At 35.4% G+C, this 16,815-nt stretch overlaps 1 protein-coding gene across 1 annotated transcript in view; it reads right to left on the bottom strand.

Moving 5' to 3' along the window:
- Window positions 1-454: 454 nt before the first annotated feature.
- The window catches only part of LOC144443604 (5'-3' exoribonuclease 2-like), a 127,678-nt gene continuing 111,317 nt past the window's right edge, over window positions 455-16,815 (bottom strand). The window contains exons 32-33 of the mRNA XM_078133150.1: window positions 8,767-8,959; window positions 455-1,362 (exon numbers count right to left, since the gene is read on the bottom strand). Of these exons, the coding sequence (XP_077989276.1) occupies window positions 1,297-1,362; window positions 8,767-8,959 (259 nt within the window). The 3' untranslated portion in view covers window positions 455-1,296. The remainder of the gene's footprint in view (window positions 1,363-8,766; window positions 8,960-16,815) is intronic.

The raw sequence follows: 16,815 nt of genomic DNA, 5'->3' as shown, positions 1-16,815 counted from the left end.
CGCCAAGATGCACATTTGATTACTATGATTACAGTAAAAAGTATGTTAATTTCAATTTACAAGGCTACCATTGGCCAGTGTGCCTTGAATTACTTTGCTCTTTTCTGCTGGCATACGCTAAGTGTATATTCATCACAATAAAAACATTGAAAGCTGATCTGTAAGCCTTTTAAAGACTGACAGTGACAAAAACCATTCAATATTTGACATGCCATAACTGTGGTTGCTGATGAAAAGAAATTCACAAACACATAGATACATAGAAACATGCATGCATGCATGCATACATACATACATACATACATACATACATACATACATACATACATACATACATACATACATACATACATACATACATACATACATACATACATACATACATACATACATACATACATACATACATACATACATACATACATACATACATACATACATACATATCCACAGACTGTAATATCACAAAAATATGAATTCTCAAGAAATCATGTCTAACGGTAATTGGGGATAATCTAAGAAATATTGTGGTTGTGAAATTAAAGCTCCCATATTTTTAAGGACTGAGAAATGATTTCCTGTTCTCATTTCAGTCTACTTACAATAGATTGGTACTATGATTGTAATAAAAATATGAGTACAGAGTGATTGATAGTTGACACTGTTCTTGAAAACTCTTAACAACTTCATTCAGTTCTCATTAGCAATCAAGCTGTAAAGTTTACAAAATAACATTTCAAGTACCTTAAATACACATATCTTGAGAGTTTTTGACACAGCTTGGGTACAGGGGGGGGGGTGCTACTTTTTTATATAAGTGTTTTTTTTTTGGTTTCTCAGCTGTAGAGTTGAAGTATACTCTGACATGGCTGAGGTAGCTTAAAGGTTTGTAGTGACTATGGGAGGGTTAAGTGTCATCGGCTGTCAACGAGCTAACCCACCATATAGACTAGTTAAGTAGTGATAACGTTAACCTCCGAGTACACTATACTGATAATATCTTTGACAAGGTTATCTGTCATTTGGTGTGGTCTCCATACTACAAAATCCTCTATCTTGGCATGGCAGCGTTTCCACGATTTTTTATTTTGAAATGTGACTTGAAGTGGTGGTGAATGGCCATTAGGGGTTCTAGTCCTCTAGACTGTGTAGCAGAGTGGTGTCCATCATGTACTCTGCTGTTGTTTCTACTGTGAAGTTAAAACTACTAATAGTATTTGACAAGCTTTTCTTGGTATTATCTTGATAAAACTGGATAGCAACAGGTTTCCAGTTTAACAGCACTTGCTTGTGTTCTCAATAACGCCGCTGTGAATGTTTAGGTGGAGCTGGGTAGTTTCCTTGTCCGGGTGACTTGTAACTCTGCAACAAGGAACACATAAAAAAGTCATGGAAAGGTCAACCGAGAGAGGAAAAAAACAAGCCGGTAAATGGCAATCAAACTAATTGACTAGTATTTGACAGGCTTCCAGTTATGTGTGTAATAATTTCAAAACAAGCAAATCAATTTGAAAATGTAGGATAGACGTAAGACAGGGCCTATAAATCCCAACTAATAGCCCCCAGTACATGCACCTTTTATTGAACATACATCAAACAGTTTTGTTACTGGCACAAGACAGCTATTAAATGATTTTTTTTGTGACAATAGAGAAACATCGCATCCTGCAGACACTACACTGACAAGGCTTCAGTTTGAGTCTACAGCTTGTTAGAAAATAAATATTTATTACTGATTTATTACCGACATCAAGCGCAGACGCTTCACATGCAAGCCAGCCACTTTGTGGTTTTCACTAGCATACATTAACATAATGAAATTTCAAACGACTAAATTGGTTATAAATAAAAGATTTCATGTCAGCTTCCTAGTTAACTTTGTGTTTATTGTAGTTTAACACTTTCATATGAAGTCTGATGCCAAATACCTGTTTTTGGGTACTTGTGGGGGATGTCATATAGTATTTGGGATGGCAGTTCCGAGTGTAAGGCAAGTTGGACTACCAGTACCAATTGACTGGTAATTTCAGGCAATTCAATCATTAATTTATGGAATTTATTGGGCTTTAATAGAATTTAATAAGACGAGGGCTCTTACAGTTTGCTGACAGCGTGTTAGTGAACAGATGGGTCAAACCTTATATTCCACCTCTTACATGTAAAATCCATTTGTCTCTTTTCAAGAGGTGTTGCTCTTCAATTAGGCAGAAAGAACAAATGATAAAGACATACTAGACATCCAGGCCAAATTAAAATACAGACTGTTATAGTAGATTTCATTAACAGGGGTGAAATAGGCATGTTAGTGTGAGTGACCGTACACACATATCCTGAGTTACTATGCCTGTACAAACTTTATTCAGTTGTGTTTTATAGTATATTATATTAACGAGAATGAAGCACGGAGTATAGTGCTACGTGTCTATAGCCGTATCCTGTACACCCCACCTGTGTCTCAATGCCTATACAAACTTTATTTGGTTTTGTTTGGTATTTATGACTGACTGGAATTCTTGCATGCTCTGGCTGACACCATATTTCAAAGCAGAGCAAACAAAGTAGAAAGTAAAATACACACGCTTTTTACAGCAAAGTAAAAGTCATGCCAAGCCGACTACCTTTGGTAAACAGAGGCGCAAAAAAACTAACAGGCCATAAATGAAAGTGGGTGGGGAGCAATCTGGGACAAAAGAACTTCCAAATAAAAGTTGTCAAAATCAGAAAAAATATGAGGACTTGTATAATCCAGGTGAATTGTAAAAGTGATATAAATTCCAAAGGTTAGCAGCAAGGTCAAGGTAACTCATTAGAAATGAGGACACAAACAACGCTGACAGACAAAAGAGAAAAGACAGAAGTGAAGAATTAGCAAAAGGAAAAAATGTATGTATCGACAGTGGGATAAGTATTCAATGGGGTGAAAGTGAAGTCAGAGAGAGAGAGTGGAGAAACTTAGTGGTAAAGGTGAAATAATGGGAAAGGAAAAATATCATTTTTTGTTATTTAATATACATCTGATTTGAAATTTCTAGAGTGAGGGAAATTTAAATTGCAGATAGACTGTGGAAGACCCTTGACAAATTGCCACTTGGGAATAGAAGCCATTGGAATCACAACTGTGTACAATGATGACAGTATTATAGTGTCTGAATTGGAAAGTGAGAGCATAGTAACAGCACAGTGAACATGGATTGGGTAAGGCCGGAACATTACTTGCAGTATACGGACAAGGAAATTTGTAGCAATGTGTATTGTGGTGGATGAATGCCCCAAGAAAGAGTGAGAGTGTGATTTCTGCCAGACTATGGAAAAGGCCAGGAAATTCTTTCCTAACTGAATTCCCTGAAAGTCGCCAGGTGGATCTAAAAGCAGGAAATTTAGACAACCCCATAGTGATTGGCAGGAGTAGATGTGATTTGTAAATTGGAGAGGCTGTCCCTAGCATTGAGCTTGGCGGAAAAACAAGTGGCACACACAAAACCAAGGAATAATGCTGCTAATTTCTTAGCTATGAATAATTAAAGTAAGGCAGGTGCTAGATGATCACTCAGATTGGCTAGTCTGCATAAATTATACACATATTTTCTTTTGCAGATGCTAATTACAAGGGAGGAAGACCTTTGTGTCAGCAACCCATACAACAAAACGACTACACAGGATTTACAGGAAGTCCTCGCTACAAAAGAGTCCCGATGAAACTTATGGAAAAAGAGTTGAATGAGTAATGGAGTGGGGAAAAGAGTCGGGCATTGTTACTGATTTTCAGAAGGGTGCTTCTGTGATAAGCAGACTGAATGGACTAAGTTGAAGGAAATAATAGGCCAGTAAAACGATTCCCACTTGCTACACGCTTTCTACAATGAACTACCAATATTAAGTATAAATTCATTAATGGACTCTCACTGCATATACAATAGGCAAGTGTTTGCCATTCAAATGAGGAGATTTGCAACTATTTTTTTTCGTTCCAATTTTTTGATACTTTACTACTTTAAGATGGACTTCATTTCATGGATACAAAATACTGATTGGAAGTAAGAATCATGTCTTTTGCTGTGAAGGCATTATAATGTGTTAGAACTGACAGGTTTTTTAGCTGGATGAAATATCATCTGTTAGCACAAGAAGATATTAGAAACATTTAAAGGGTGTGAGCTAGTCATTTTGAAACATGTGTATGTATGTATGTATGTATGTATGTATGTATGTATGTATGTATGTATGTGTGTATGTGTATGTGTATGTGTGTGTGTGTGTGTGTATGTATGTATGTATGTATGTATGTATGTATGTATGTATGTATGTATGTATGTATGTATGTATGTATGTATGTATGTATGTATGTATGTATGTATGTAACTATATATGTATGTACATACATTTGTATGATGTATGTTTAGCTGTGCTTCTTAAATTAGGATGCTTTCTGGAATCATGATGGCGGAGACTACCTTAACTGCCTTCGGAGACAACAAGAAATTATTAGGGGTAATTGAGGAAATCTAATTTGATGCAGAGAAGGTAGCCAAATTGGTTGGCTTCTATAAAAAAGGGAGAGTTTTTCAAGTCTCATCTATATTTCATAGCTTTGACCAAACTTTGGAACAGGCCTTAATGGATAGCAATTAGTGTGTGCCAAATTGAAATGGGAATTTGAAATTGATTAAAGTTCAGATCCAAAGAATAGTAGTTTACCTATTGTTGGAACATAAAATACATTGTGATCAAGTAGGGGCCTGAAAATAAATGATCAATTTACAGACATTGCTGGCTGATCTACTTCAGAAATTACCTGAAATATTATATACTGATATAATCATGTCATCGCCTCTCTTCAATTCAACAATGAGACCTGCTTAAACTTGTCTTTTGCATGCATCCATTCAAAATGCATTAAAGTCTTGAGTCAGTTCACTTTTACAAACATTTAGATAAACTTAGTCATCCAACTTGTAAGGAATATCACCTTCAACTAAAGTTTAGAATATACGATAGGACGTTTGCTGGATTTTGGTGATTATTCTACCACAATAAATGCTCAATTTAAAGTTTTGAATGTGAGATGAAGATGAGTGTATGTTCTCTATATGTGGTGACTATCCTATGGGGGGGGGGGAGTAAGAGTGGCCAATGCTGCCAACTGTAGACCCCATTTTGTTATTTGACCAGAGGGCTAGAAAACAGATCCTAAAGGAGAGCACATATAGCTATAGCAATAGAGGAGTACCCCCTCCCTTCCCCAGGACATCACAAACACTTAATTAAAGCTGGATGAGGGTATGTTTTTTGTATATTGATGACTATCATACCCCAATAAACACTCACACTGACTTTTTCTGTCATTGGTTCCTTGCCTCTTCTAAAAGATAGCAAAATACTATGAATGGAATCATAGACCCTCCACATGGTATGTATTTAATCTAAATTTATCATCTGCTACATCACAAAATAAACTAATCTACATTTCATACTAGAAAGTATTGCAATAAAATGGAGAACAAATTTTAAGTTCTTTAAAGCACAATGCTATCACAAAATGGTCCTCCATGTTATGAAAGATAGCCCCACTGTAGACTAGACTGCACCCAAGCTTTCATGACAAACTAGAAGCAGTCAAATCATTCTTTGTATATTAGGGTAGATGTAATTTTTGTGTGATTCTAGCAGTTCTACTACTGCTGAATTTTTAAAAAAATGGTGTCTTAATGCACATTTGAAACACCTGAGCATTCAATCTATTGACAAGATGGTGAAAACCATTAAGTATCTACCTCGCCTTATCTCGGTAATGTCAACCTGTTGTGATGACAATTTATCCCATTTCATCGAAACCTTTGGTGTTTTCTATTCCTGGCATCACGTTTTGGCATTTATCTTTTCATATCTCGGAGACAATACTTTTAATTTTGTGTGTGTGAGTCGAAGAAAGCTACCAACCTAACATCTAATGAAACCTAAATGACGGATGGGGAGTCTTGCAGTAAATATTTGTTGTAATAATGAAATTAAAAGTTGGTTTATTGATTACTTCCATTGGCAGTATACAGCATAGCCATATAGACATTTTGTTTAGGGGCAAATAACATGCATTTTTAATCCAAATTAGAACAGAATATTCGTGACTTCAGCATAATAGTGACATGAAAACAAACTAATGACTAGCAGCATACTTCAAAGTTCTACTAAACTGATATTATTATTTGCAAGAATTAAATGCTATTCACAAAAAAAGACGATTCAATGAATAGGACTATTAAAAACTGGTACATTTTTATGCAGATTAGATGCCATAAGTCTTTTATTACTGCTAAGGAGAGTTAATACCATTTTTCCAGTAAATTCTTCATAATTACACCCTTTCAAAGGATAAAGTGAAGTAGAATTGTCATATATGCTGGCTGTAATAAACCTGTCATTGCACCACAAATCGAAAGTCTACACTATTTCCCATCATGCACCAGTCCACTGTTCGCTTCCATTGTGCATTAGGATCAGGTTATGAAATGATCTCATTTCCTTTGCATTGTGGGAAGCAAACACGATCTGAATACCAGATTGAGCAAGTAGATCAGGTTGATTATCTGCATGCTTTTAGTGTGTTCAAGGCAAATCTTTGGATGAAAATTTCATGGTTGGGCTATTGATAGACTAATATTTACAATTTAAAAGCTGACTGACTAACGTTCTCATTAGTCACCTTCTTAGTAAACAAAGTTTTATCATTTTAATGTCGATAATTGAGTAGTTTTAACAATTGAATCTAGCTCTGTATTATCATTACAGTAACTATGGCAACCAATGAATAACTGTAGATCATGTTTGGCCTGGCTGAATGCTCACCTTCTGTAGGCGGGGGAGCGTCTATTTGGGAGGTGTACATTTGTGGGTAAATTGAACAAACAATGGGTTGAACACACTCAACTTCTGTAGGCAGGGGAGGATCTGTTTGGGAGGTGTGCATGTGTGGTTCACTGAACTGACAAAGTGTGATATGGTGTTGTAATCTATGAACATGTTCTAGACATTGTAGCATGGGCAAACAAAATATTTCATATCTCAAGGGCAACAGCTGCTTGTCAGTACGTGTGTGACTGCCTAAGAGGGCAGGCAAGCAGTGTATGCATGTGTGTGTGTGTGTGTGTGTGTGTGTGTGTATGTGTGTGTGTGTGTGTGTGTGTGTGTGTGTGTGTATGCGTGTGTGTGCACGTACGTGCATGCGTGTGTATGTCTGTCTGTCTGTCTGTCTGTATGTATGTATGTATGCATGTATGTATGTATGTATGTATGTATGTATGTATGTATGTATGTATGTATGTATGTATGTATGTATGTATGTATGTATGTATGCATGCATGCATGTGGGTAGCTATACTTCCAAACTATGTTACTATGTGGTCTTAATAGGAAGTAAAACAAATGCTCAGCATGGTAATACCAATCATGGTATACATTCCATTTTCATAGATTGACTACAAAAGACAAAAAAATATTGAAATATAGCCTCAATACATAGCTTTTTGTAACAGATTTAGATGCAATATGATGTTTGTATCCAGAGGGAATTATAATAAAACATAGCTTTTAATCTAGTTCTGAAAATAGTGGCCTCTAATTCCTGGAGCAAAAAAATATGACTTTTTACTTTAATAGATCCTTTGAATTGAGTGTTGTGCAGCCTCCCTTGGCTGACTGACATTATATTATAAATCAGTTTTAGTTTTTGCATCAATTTCACTCAGGTTTAAAGTTTGTAAGTCATGCTCTTCCTCACTCTTTCGCACTTCAAAAATTTCAAACTGTTGTAACCACACTTTCATTATCTATTCTTTCCTAACTTTATACGATCCCTATTTACATGTTGGCATTCTATTCTGGCCACTCCTGATCAGTCACACATACCCACACACTACACAAGTTTAGATGATTTCAGGGGGCAAGTCACACATGCCCACACAATACACAAGTTAAGATGATTTCAGGTGACAAACCATAGTCACACATTACCCACACACCACACAAGTTTAAAATAGTTTCAGGGGACAAGCCATAGTCACACATACCAACACATCACAAAAGTTTACAATAGTTTCAGGGAATCTGTCGTAGATGTTAGTTTTAGACGGTCTTGAAACCCTTCTAACTCTAGGTAGCTACTTGGAGTGTCTTTTTGAAGAGATGTTACATTCATTCCTAAGTTGAGTTTAGTACCATTAAAATTGTTGGCTTGTAAAGTCGTGTATCTTTATGATTCGCTTGTGAGGTAAAAAAAATGCACAGATTTGTTTCTGACCTTTCTATGACAATCTTATTCTAGGCAGTATATTCATTCTTTACATGCTAACTCATACCTGGATGTTATTTTGATTCTTGTGTTGACTTTGTTACCCTCTATCAAACAGTTGAAAAAAAAAACTTGAGAGTGTTTGTGGAGGCACAAACTACCCATCTACTTCCTTGAGAATCAATGGTGGGACACACGTCGCCGACATTATGAAAATGTACTTGAGACTAAGAAACTATTGTAGGAAGACTTTCATTACTCCTCGTACACATTTTTGTCTTTTGATCAATATCATTAACGTGATGTCAGGACTGAATTCATCATTTTATTAATAGTCTTTCCCTTTATGACTCTTTTGTTATCTATCATGCTTTAGGGGTGATTAGGTCTGTGGTCTCGCCATCAAAATGAAGAATGAAGATGAATAGTATGTCACATGGAGAGTTGGGTACACACTTCAACAACAAAAACAACCCATTCCTTACCAGCTGTCTGTTTGAATTCTGTCCTTGCTGAGTCCAGTTGCCATACCCCTGAGATGAATGGGGACTGCTAGTATGTCCATAGCCACCCTGTTGCTGCTGTTGCTGATATCGTTGTTGATTTTGTTGGTAGGCACCGCCCTGAGACTGCCAGTTCTGAGACCAGCCTGTATTTGATGACTGCCCATAGTTAGATCTGATGGATGAAAGGAAAATAGTCATGTCAAACATTACAACAATTAATAAAATTGAGTTGTTGGGTGAACACTTATGAGAATAGAAATAAGTAATTAGGGCATGAAGGGTGATAAGAATATTGACATAACTATAAAGCTACTGGAATGGTTTTTTTTTTCACTTCACTGACAATCTTCCCACAGTACAGTATTTCTGAATGACTGCTTCCAATGAGCTGATTTACGCATCCTTCTTACATTATCAATTCTCCCTTCTTTTTTCAAAACCTTACACGAATGGAAGTATTAAGCATAAACTTTTTGGACTTTTTTCTCTCACAAAAATATTGAGATTCCATTTTTTAAATGAAAATTTGCAAAATGTAATGATTACATCTACAAGAATTGTTAGTGTGTGTTTACTGATAATGATCAACAGTTTCATTCAAGTCCAACATAAATTCAAATTTGTCAACAAATTATGGAAAAAAACTGTCACTTGTGGATTTTATATGTGTAATGAGTGCTATCATGGTTTAGTAGTGATATCACTTGCCAACAATTCACAGATATACTACATCATTCAAAGTATGTCGACCCCCTTAGGAATACCAAACAGGTTTCTATAGCTTTGTAATATGCCATAGTGCACTAGTTTTACAATGAGTTCTCTTCATGTACGATGTAACGAAGAATATTTTGTTAAGCTGAACATTTTTTCCAGTGCGCAAAAACAATATACATGAATAAGAAACCAATACTTTATGCAGGGCACAGTTTATTAATTTGTGAAATCACGAAACTAGTGATTGAACTATTTCAATACTAGTGTTCCTGAAGTGTTATGTCTTAACCTTTGCATGATTTTAATCCTATGGTACTCTAGAATAACCTTAACATCTCACAATCTGTAGGACATATCTTTACTTGTCCAATAGGAGTCGTTTGACAGGGACCATCAGTAGTAGTAGTAAATGCTCCACATACAGCTACAATATCCCTGTGGCTTTCCTAGCCTATAGCCTACAACAGACTTCACTGAATCATTTATTGCAAACAGAAAATTTGATGAGAACTTTGTCAAAATGATGTCCCTGAACACATAGGAGACCATTATCGGGATTACTGCTATCAATTATTACAACACACTGTGGGGAGATTCCGAGAACCCTCAAAGAACATAGACAAATGAAATGTCTTTATTTTGGTGTCAAGAATTTGTGAAGTCAACGAGGGTAGACCAGGAGAGAAGACTTGTCACCTACTTGAGAGTGGAATACAGTGGCTTTACAGTGCAGTATTAACTGTGTTAACAGTTAGTAGCCTGCTTCTCTATGTTTGCTGTCAGTTAAAGTTAGTCCCCCCTTGGCACATAACTGTTTTAGTTTCTAGCTGTTGTTGCAGGTGGGAATCTCCCACCTCAGTTATCCCTTCATTTCAAACAAAGCATCTCACTTTGGCAAACACAAACAAAATGCATACAAGTTAGCAAAATCTCCTCCATCAATATGTGGACACAGGAACTTCTTTCCTGGGGATATTTGGCAAAAGAAAGTTTGATGACTAGAATTGTTTTCTCTCTGCTTTGTACTATCTTGTGGTATCTCCTCCAAAGTGCTTTACAGCTGCTTAAACAATGGGAGAGGTTCCTTTGATATCATTCAATTGCCTCTTGTCTTCTTCTAAACATTAAATGCCAGGCATATATCTCTCACTGGCGGAATACTACAATAGAAATCTAATGAACATTTTAAAATCTACTTTTTTCAAGCCTGGGGTAACTTCTTTCATCTCTTACAAAATTGGGTCAATTTTTTCCCCAATCCCTTCAAAAATTAAGGAATAGTTTTTTTTTCTAACATTACAATTTACATTAAAAAATATTTTTTTTGAAATGTCTTTCATATTTTATTTGTGCAAAAAGTCCCCAAAATTATTTTATGCATGTGGATTGGGTGTCGTTTTATCAAAAATATATTGTTACTTATCAGAATGTACAACATATTTGTATGTTATCAGCCACAACCTATAGCAGTTGTGGAGTGAAACTAAATATTTTTTTTAAAATTTGAATTTTGTTAAAATCTATCGTGTAATAGAGAACTGTATTCAACTTTTACACAAAAAATCACCATCCTAATATTACAAATCAATCGATGTATTATTTACGACAACGAGCATTGTTTCCTCTTACAACTGTACTTGATTCGTCATCTAAATTCATTCAATGATACGCTAAGTGTTGGAAGTATTTACTTAACCTAAGCTGAAATTCCAAAACGGGCTGTCCCAGTAAGCAAATCAGTCACTACAAAGTAAACATAAAACACCAAATTCCTAGTCACACATTTTGTTGGTATCATTTGGTTGCTAGGACAGCCATAATTTTTGTTGTATGTACGTATTATGTAGACTGTGATATATTGCATCGCCATAGTTATACGTGCTTCTCTTTAAATTGGATTACATGCACTCAGTAAAGAAAAAAATATTTAAATTCAAAACTGAATTTTATCTTCTCGATCAGAAATTTTCTCAATTCTAGTTAATCACATTCACCATATCAGTTTTTTTTTTATTAAAACATTTAAAAGTTCACAACAATGACTCAGGTTCCTCTGTATAATTGCAATTGAAAGTTTGTGATTTTGTCCAAATTGTACAATATTTGCAATTGTTATGGTGTAACACCTAAAGTTGTGATTTTGTCCAAATTGTACAATATTTGCAATTGTTATGGTGTAACACCTAAAGTTTGTGATTTTGTCCAAATTGTACAATATTTGCAATTGTTATGGTGTAACACCTAAAGTTTGTGATTTTGTCCAAATTGTACAATATTTGCAATTGTTATGGTGTAACACCTAAAGTTTGTGATTTTGTTCAAATCGTACAATATTTGCAATTGTTATGGTCTAACACTTAGAGTGAATAATCCACAGGTGGTCACAACACTAAATAACTGCCTATATATCTGCAGTCCAATTAGACTGCCAATATATTTAACTTTGATTCCATCCAACTTACTCCAAATATGCAACAACAACAACAACAACAACACCCTGTAGATGAGAGTATATTGAATCAGGCCTTAGAATTAATGGTAGTTTTGCAATCTGTACATCCAAATAAAATTGACCATCACATCATTATGACCCTGTATTAACATCCCAGAATACCATTTTCTTATTCATTTTGCTACTAAGTTCCAGAATTAATGAAATGATAACATACTCCAGACATATGATTGTAAGTCTTCTTTTGCCTAGATGGGACATTCAAACTGACCATACCAGTAAAGCATCTATTATAATATCAAAATATGTGTAACAGATGTATGTACAGAGACAATGAGTGCCAGTGCCCCCTCCTGTCACATGATGTATGTATGTCAAAGACAAAGACGAGCTGAGTTTACCCTCTCCCATCATCTGATGCATGTCAAAAAGACTGGCTGAGTTTACCCCTCCCATCATCTGATGCATGTCAAAAAGACTAGCTGAGTTTACCCTCTCCCATCATCTGATGCATGTCAAAAAGACTGGCTGAGTTTCCCCCTCCCATCATCTGATGTATGTCAAAAAGATTGGTTGAGTTTCCCCCCTTCCATCATCTGATGTATGTCGAAAAGATTGGTTGAGTTTCCCCCCTTCCATCATATGATGTATGTCAAAGACAAAGACTAGCTGAGTTTACCCCTCCCATCATCTGATGCATGTCAAAAAGATTGGTTGAGTTTCCCCCCTTCCATCATCTGATGTATGTCGAAAAGATTGGTTGAGTTTCCCCCCTTCCATCATATGATGTATGTCAAAGACAAAGACTGGCTGAGTTTCCCCCCTCCCATCATCTGATGTATGTTGGAAAGACTGGCCAAGTCCCGTCCCCCCCCCCCCAACTTCCTATCATCTGATGTATGCCAAAGACAAAGACTGGCTGAGTTTCCCCCCCTCCCATCATCTGATGTATGTTGAAAAGACCGACTTAGTCCCCCCCCCCCCCCAACTTCCTATCATCTGATGTACGCCAAAGACAAAGACTGGCTGAGTTCCCTCCCTTCTCCCTCCCATCATATGATGTACGTCAAAGACAAGGACTGGCTGAGTTCCCCCCCCCCCTACAACATCATGATATATGTAAAAGACATTTCTCTCCTTGTATGTCCTACTTCACACCTGTTTCCAACAACATTTCTGAACATGCACTTTAAAATCTGTTCAATAACATTGTCTCCTCAATAAAAAACACTCTCTACCAAAAACCGACTGAAGCGATATTTTTGAACAATGAGAACAGCAACAATTTTGACTCTTTTCCATGAAAATGACAACCATTATAAAATACACGATTGCACTTAAGCTAAACTACCTCTCTCTATCTCCCGTTTTTCTTAAGAAAGGAGAAAGATGAACCCTTTTCTTCTATTGTGTTATGATACCTACTTGACATAAGCTTTGACAGAGGAAAATACTTGAAAACATTTCCTTTTATGGTAAGTTCAGTTCATCCAATCCGTACTACTATCAAATCTTATAAAATCACACTGATTTTAAACTTAAAAACTTCACTATCCTGTAATGTTGGTTGTTTTCTTATGGATTTACGCTGGTTCCTATCATGTTTACTTGCACTACAAATAAAACATTAGTTAATATACTAAGGTTTTTTGTACTTTCAGATATTTTTCAATATATATGCTTAGAGACTTCACCTGATAATCTTGGGAATACAAAGGCAGTGTAAAAACCTTGAAAATTGACTCTAAAAACCAAATGATTACTACTTTCCTCACCACTAAGTAATACTTGCAATGCTGTCAACAGATGTTTCAAAGTAATTTCAGGCAATCACTCCTATTTTTATTTTGCCATTTTCCATTAGATGTGTTCCAAATGGTTTTTCTATCCCCTGGCTAAAAAGATCCTAAAATGGTTTGCACAATGGCCTTAAAGCACATAAAATATGCTGTTTGAGTTTTTTCTCTGGGAATGCTGTTTGAGCTTCTTCTCATTCACTTGCAAAAGAACCTTACACAAGTGATGTGAAGTACTAGTATGTGGTCTGCAGTAACTTGTGATTTAAAAAAAATAAGAGTATAACATACAGTATATTACATAATAGTGGTTACAACATGTATGTGTGCATAGAAGGTGGAACGTTTCTCACATTGCATGTTGTCAGCAGTGTGCACAATGTCTTCAAGGTGATTTCCCCCACTTCTCCTTTATATATAGAGAGATCCACATCTTACATATCACCCCATCTACGTCTCTATTTCATTTAACTCATTAAGACTTCTTTCTTTACAACATGGATTTGGGCTTCATTTGTATACTTTTAGACAGAATAAATTTCAAAGTAGCAAAAACAAGGAATATGTGCCCATATGATTTTTTTTTCATTTTTATCTGATTTTCGGCTCAACAAACAAGAAATTACGACAGCAGATAACAGCAAGAAATTACCATCTAACTTTTTCATTTTCAATTCATTTTTCAATACAACATTTTACAATGCTGAGTTAATGTAACTTGAGGAAAGAACCCTGGCACCACCTGGTTACACTACGTGTTTACGCTAGAACAGAAGATACATTCGTTGACACCTCTGCTGTCACAGTATACTGTGCAAACTGTTCACTATGATATTCGATACCCGGCCATTATGGCCGACTGACTGCGCCATAGCGAGTATCTTTAGGAACAGCCTGGGGGCATGTCAAATACACACATTGGCTACCAAACACTAAAAGTGTCTCTACTTTTGTTGGTGTGTTTTACTGATAAATAGGTGTCTATCACTGATGTGGGTTCACTCAAAACATTGTGTCTGCAAATATACACACACATTTTCATGGGTGCAACTCAAACTTTGCTTTCCCAACACTACATACGCAATGATCTCTCAGAATGGTTGTGTATTGAGTTTCATTCAATGGTTCACAATTGAACTGATTGTTTCACTTCTAAAGTGTAAAAGGAAACAATCAGGATGGGTTTTGAAAATAAATCGAAGTTGGCAAGTGGTTGTAATGTTTAGAGTTATGTTATATCACTATTTATAAAAGAAGACACCTTTTCTGTCCACACAAAGACTGAGCAAAGTGAGTGTGAACTTCAATATGATAGTAGTTGTGATCTCATGTACATGTGTTCATGGATAAATGATGAGAAAATCATTGTAATATTTAGATACAACTTAAATTTTCTCAAAACATGACTACTTTGAACTGTGTCACATTTCAGAGTGATTTTTAAAATTATTTCTTCATAGTTTGTTTCTGACTGTATAACTGTATACATTCAAAATGATCATAATCACAATCTTGTAATTCTTATAAAGCAACTTACATTAAAAATAATCACAATGTGCTGTACAACTGATTGGAAAACAAACACAGACATAAAAGACAACAAAAATACACTATTTGAAGAGAAAAAAAAAAACGTTAAAACTTTTTTAAATGTCCTGATATTAGAAACATATTAGTAAAAAGGTTCACATGCAAAAAAATAAAATATATAAAATGACTAATCATAAAACGACTTGAAAATGTATGTTTTCAAACTGCTTTTAAAACTGCTGAATGGAGAAGCAGCTCAGGTCGGTGATGACAAGACGTTCCAGAGATGAAAGGGGACAGATTGAAAAAGCTTGATTACCATCAGAGTAACTCTGTCCCTTAGATATCCCACTGTGGGTCTCAATATTCATATTGCTGTCATATTAAAGATGTCACTGGAAAAGTATTCTCATCCAGTTGAAGGAAATATTTTTTTTTTATTTCTGTTTCAGATGACGAACACAAAAACAAGCAGACTATTAAAGTTGTAAACCTAGACAAAGAGTTGTACAGTTTGGTCATACTGTTATGATACTTTGTGAAAGTCACACACATAACAATTGATATACACACAGTGTACTATTACATGTATGTGCAGTAGGAACAACTGTTACAATGTGTGCAAGAGTTGTTCTGTGGACATTGTAAAATGAGACTGCCAATGTCTTCTTTGTGATCTCTCTGTCATTATACTGGCCTTTAATACAACTTGTACACTTAGTTATGCATTCTTGGCAGTCACACTTATCAATAACTGTAAATAGTTCTTTCTTTGTCATTTTCGATTTGTGTTCTTGTACTTGCTGCAGCAAGTACTCATCAAGTGATCCAACTCTATCACCATCAGTTTTGATGCATGTTCTAGTACTTGTTGCAGCAAGTAATCAAGTGATCAAAATTCTATCAGCACCATTTTCGTCTTATGTTGCTGTACATGCTGCAGCAAGTAATCATGAAGTGATCCAACCTTATCACCACCGTTTTCGTCTTATGTTGCTGTACATGCTGCAGCAAGCAATCATCCATTCCTTTCAGCACCACATACATTTACAAATTGTTGATAATTGATTTAATGGCAGTGGACTGTTTATTCACTATAATACTCTTACAAACAGTCAGACAAATAATTGAAACTTAATTCAGCTAATTAGGATTTAATATTTTCCCATTAAATTTTATATGTATATTTTAAATTTTATAAGTATATTTTCAATGGACATGATGTTACTTAAACTAGAGAAAGACAAAGCTACTATGGGATGAACTTAATAAAATAAATACTGTTGACACCGTAAAATTAATGTAGATAACCTTTACATATTTTGAAATATTGTTATGCTAAAATGTTAATGTTGTATATAAAACAAGTACAATTTGGTAGACATTAGTGTCTATGTTAGGTTTTGGTCTCTGACATGATTGGTATGTCATTTAGGATTCTGTAGAAGTTCAGAAACGGAAATTTGTTCATCTAGTTTATAGTTATATAATCTAACTTGAGGGATCATTTTGCATGAGCAAATAAATACTTAT

Source organism: Glandiceps talaboti, chromosome 2 (genome assembly GCF_964340395.1).
Source record: "Glandiceps talaboti chromosome 2, keGlaTala1.1, whole genome shotgun sequence".
Classification (NCBI taxonomy): Eukaryota; Metazoa; Hemichordata; class Enteropneusta; family Spengelidae; genus Glandiceps; species Glandiceps talaboti.
This window is presented reverse-complemented; position numbering and strand designations above follow the sequence as displayed.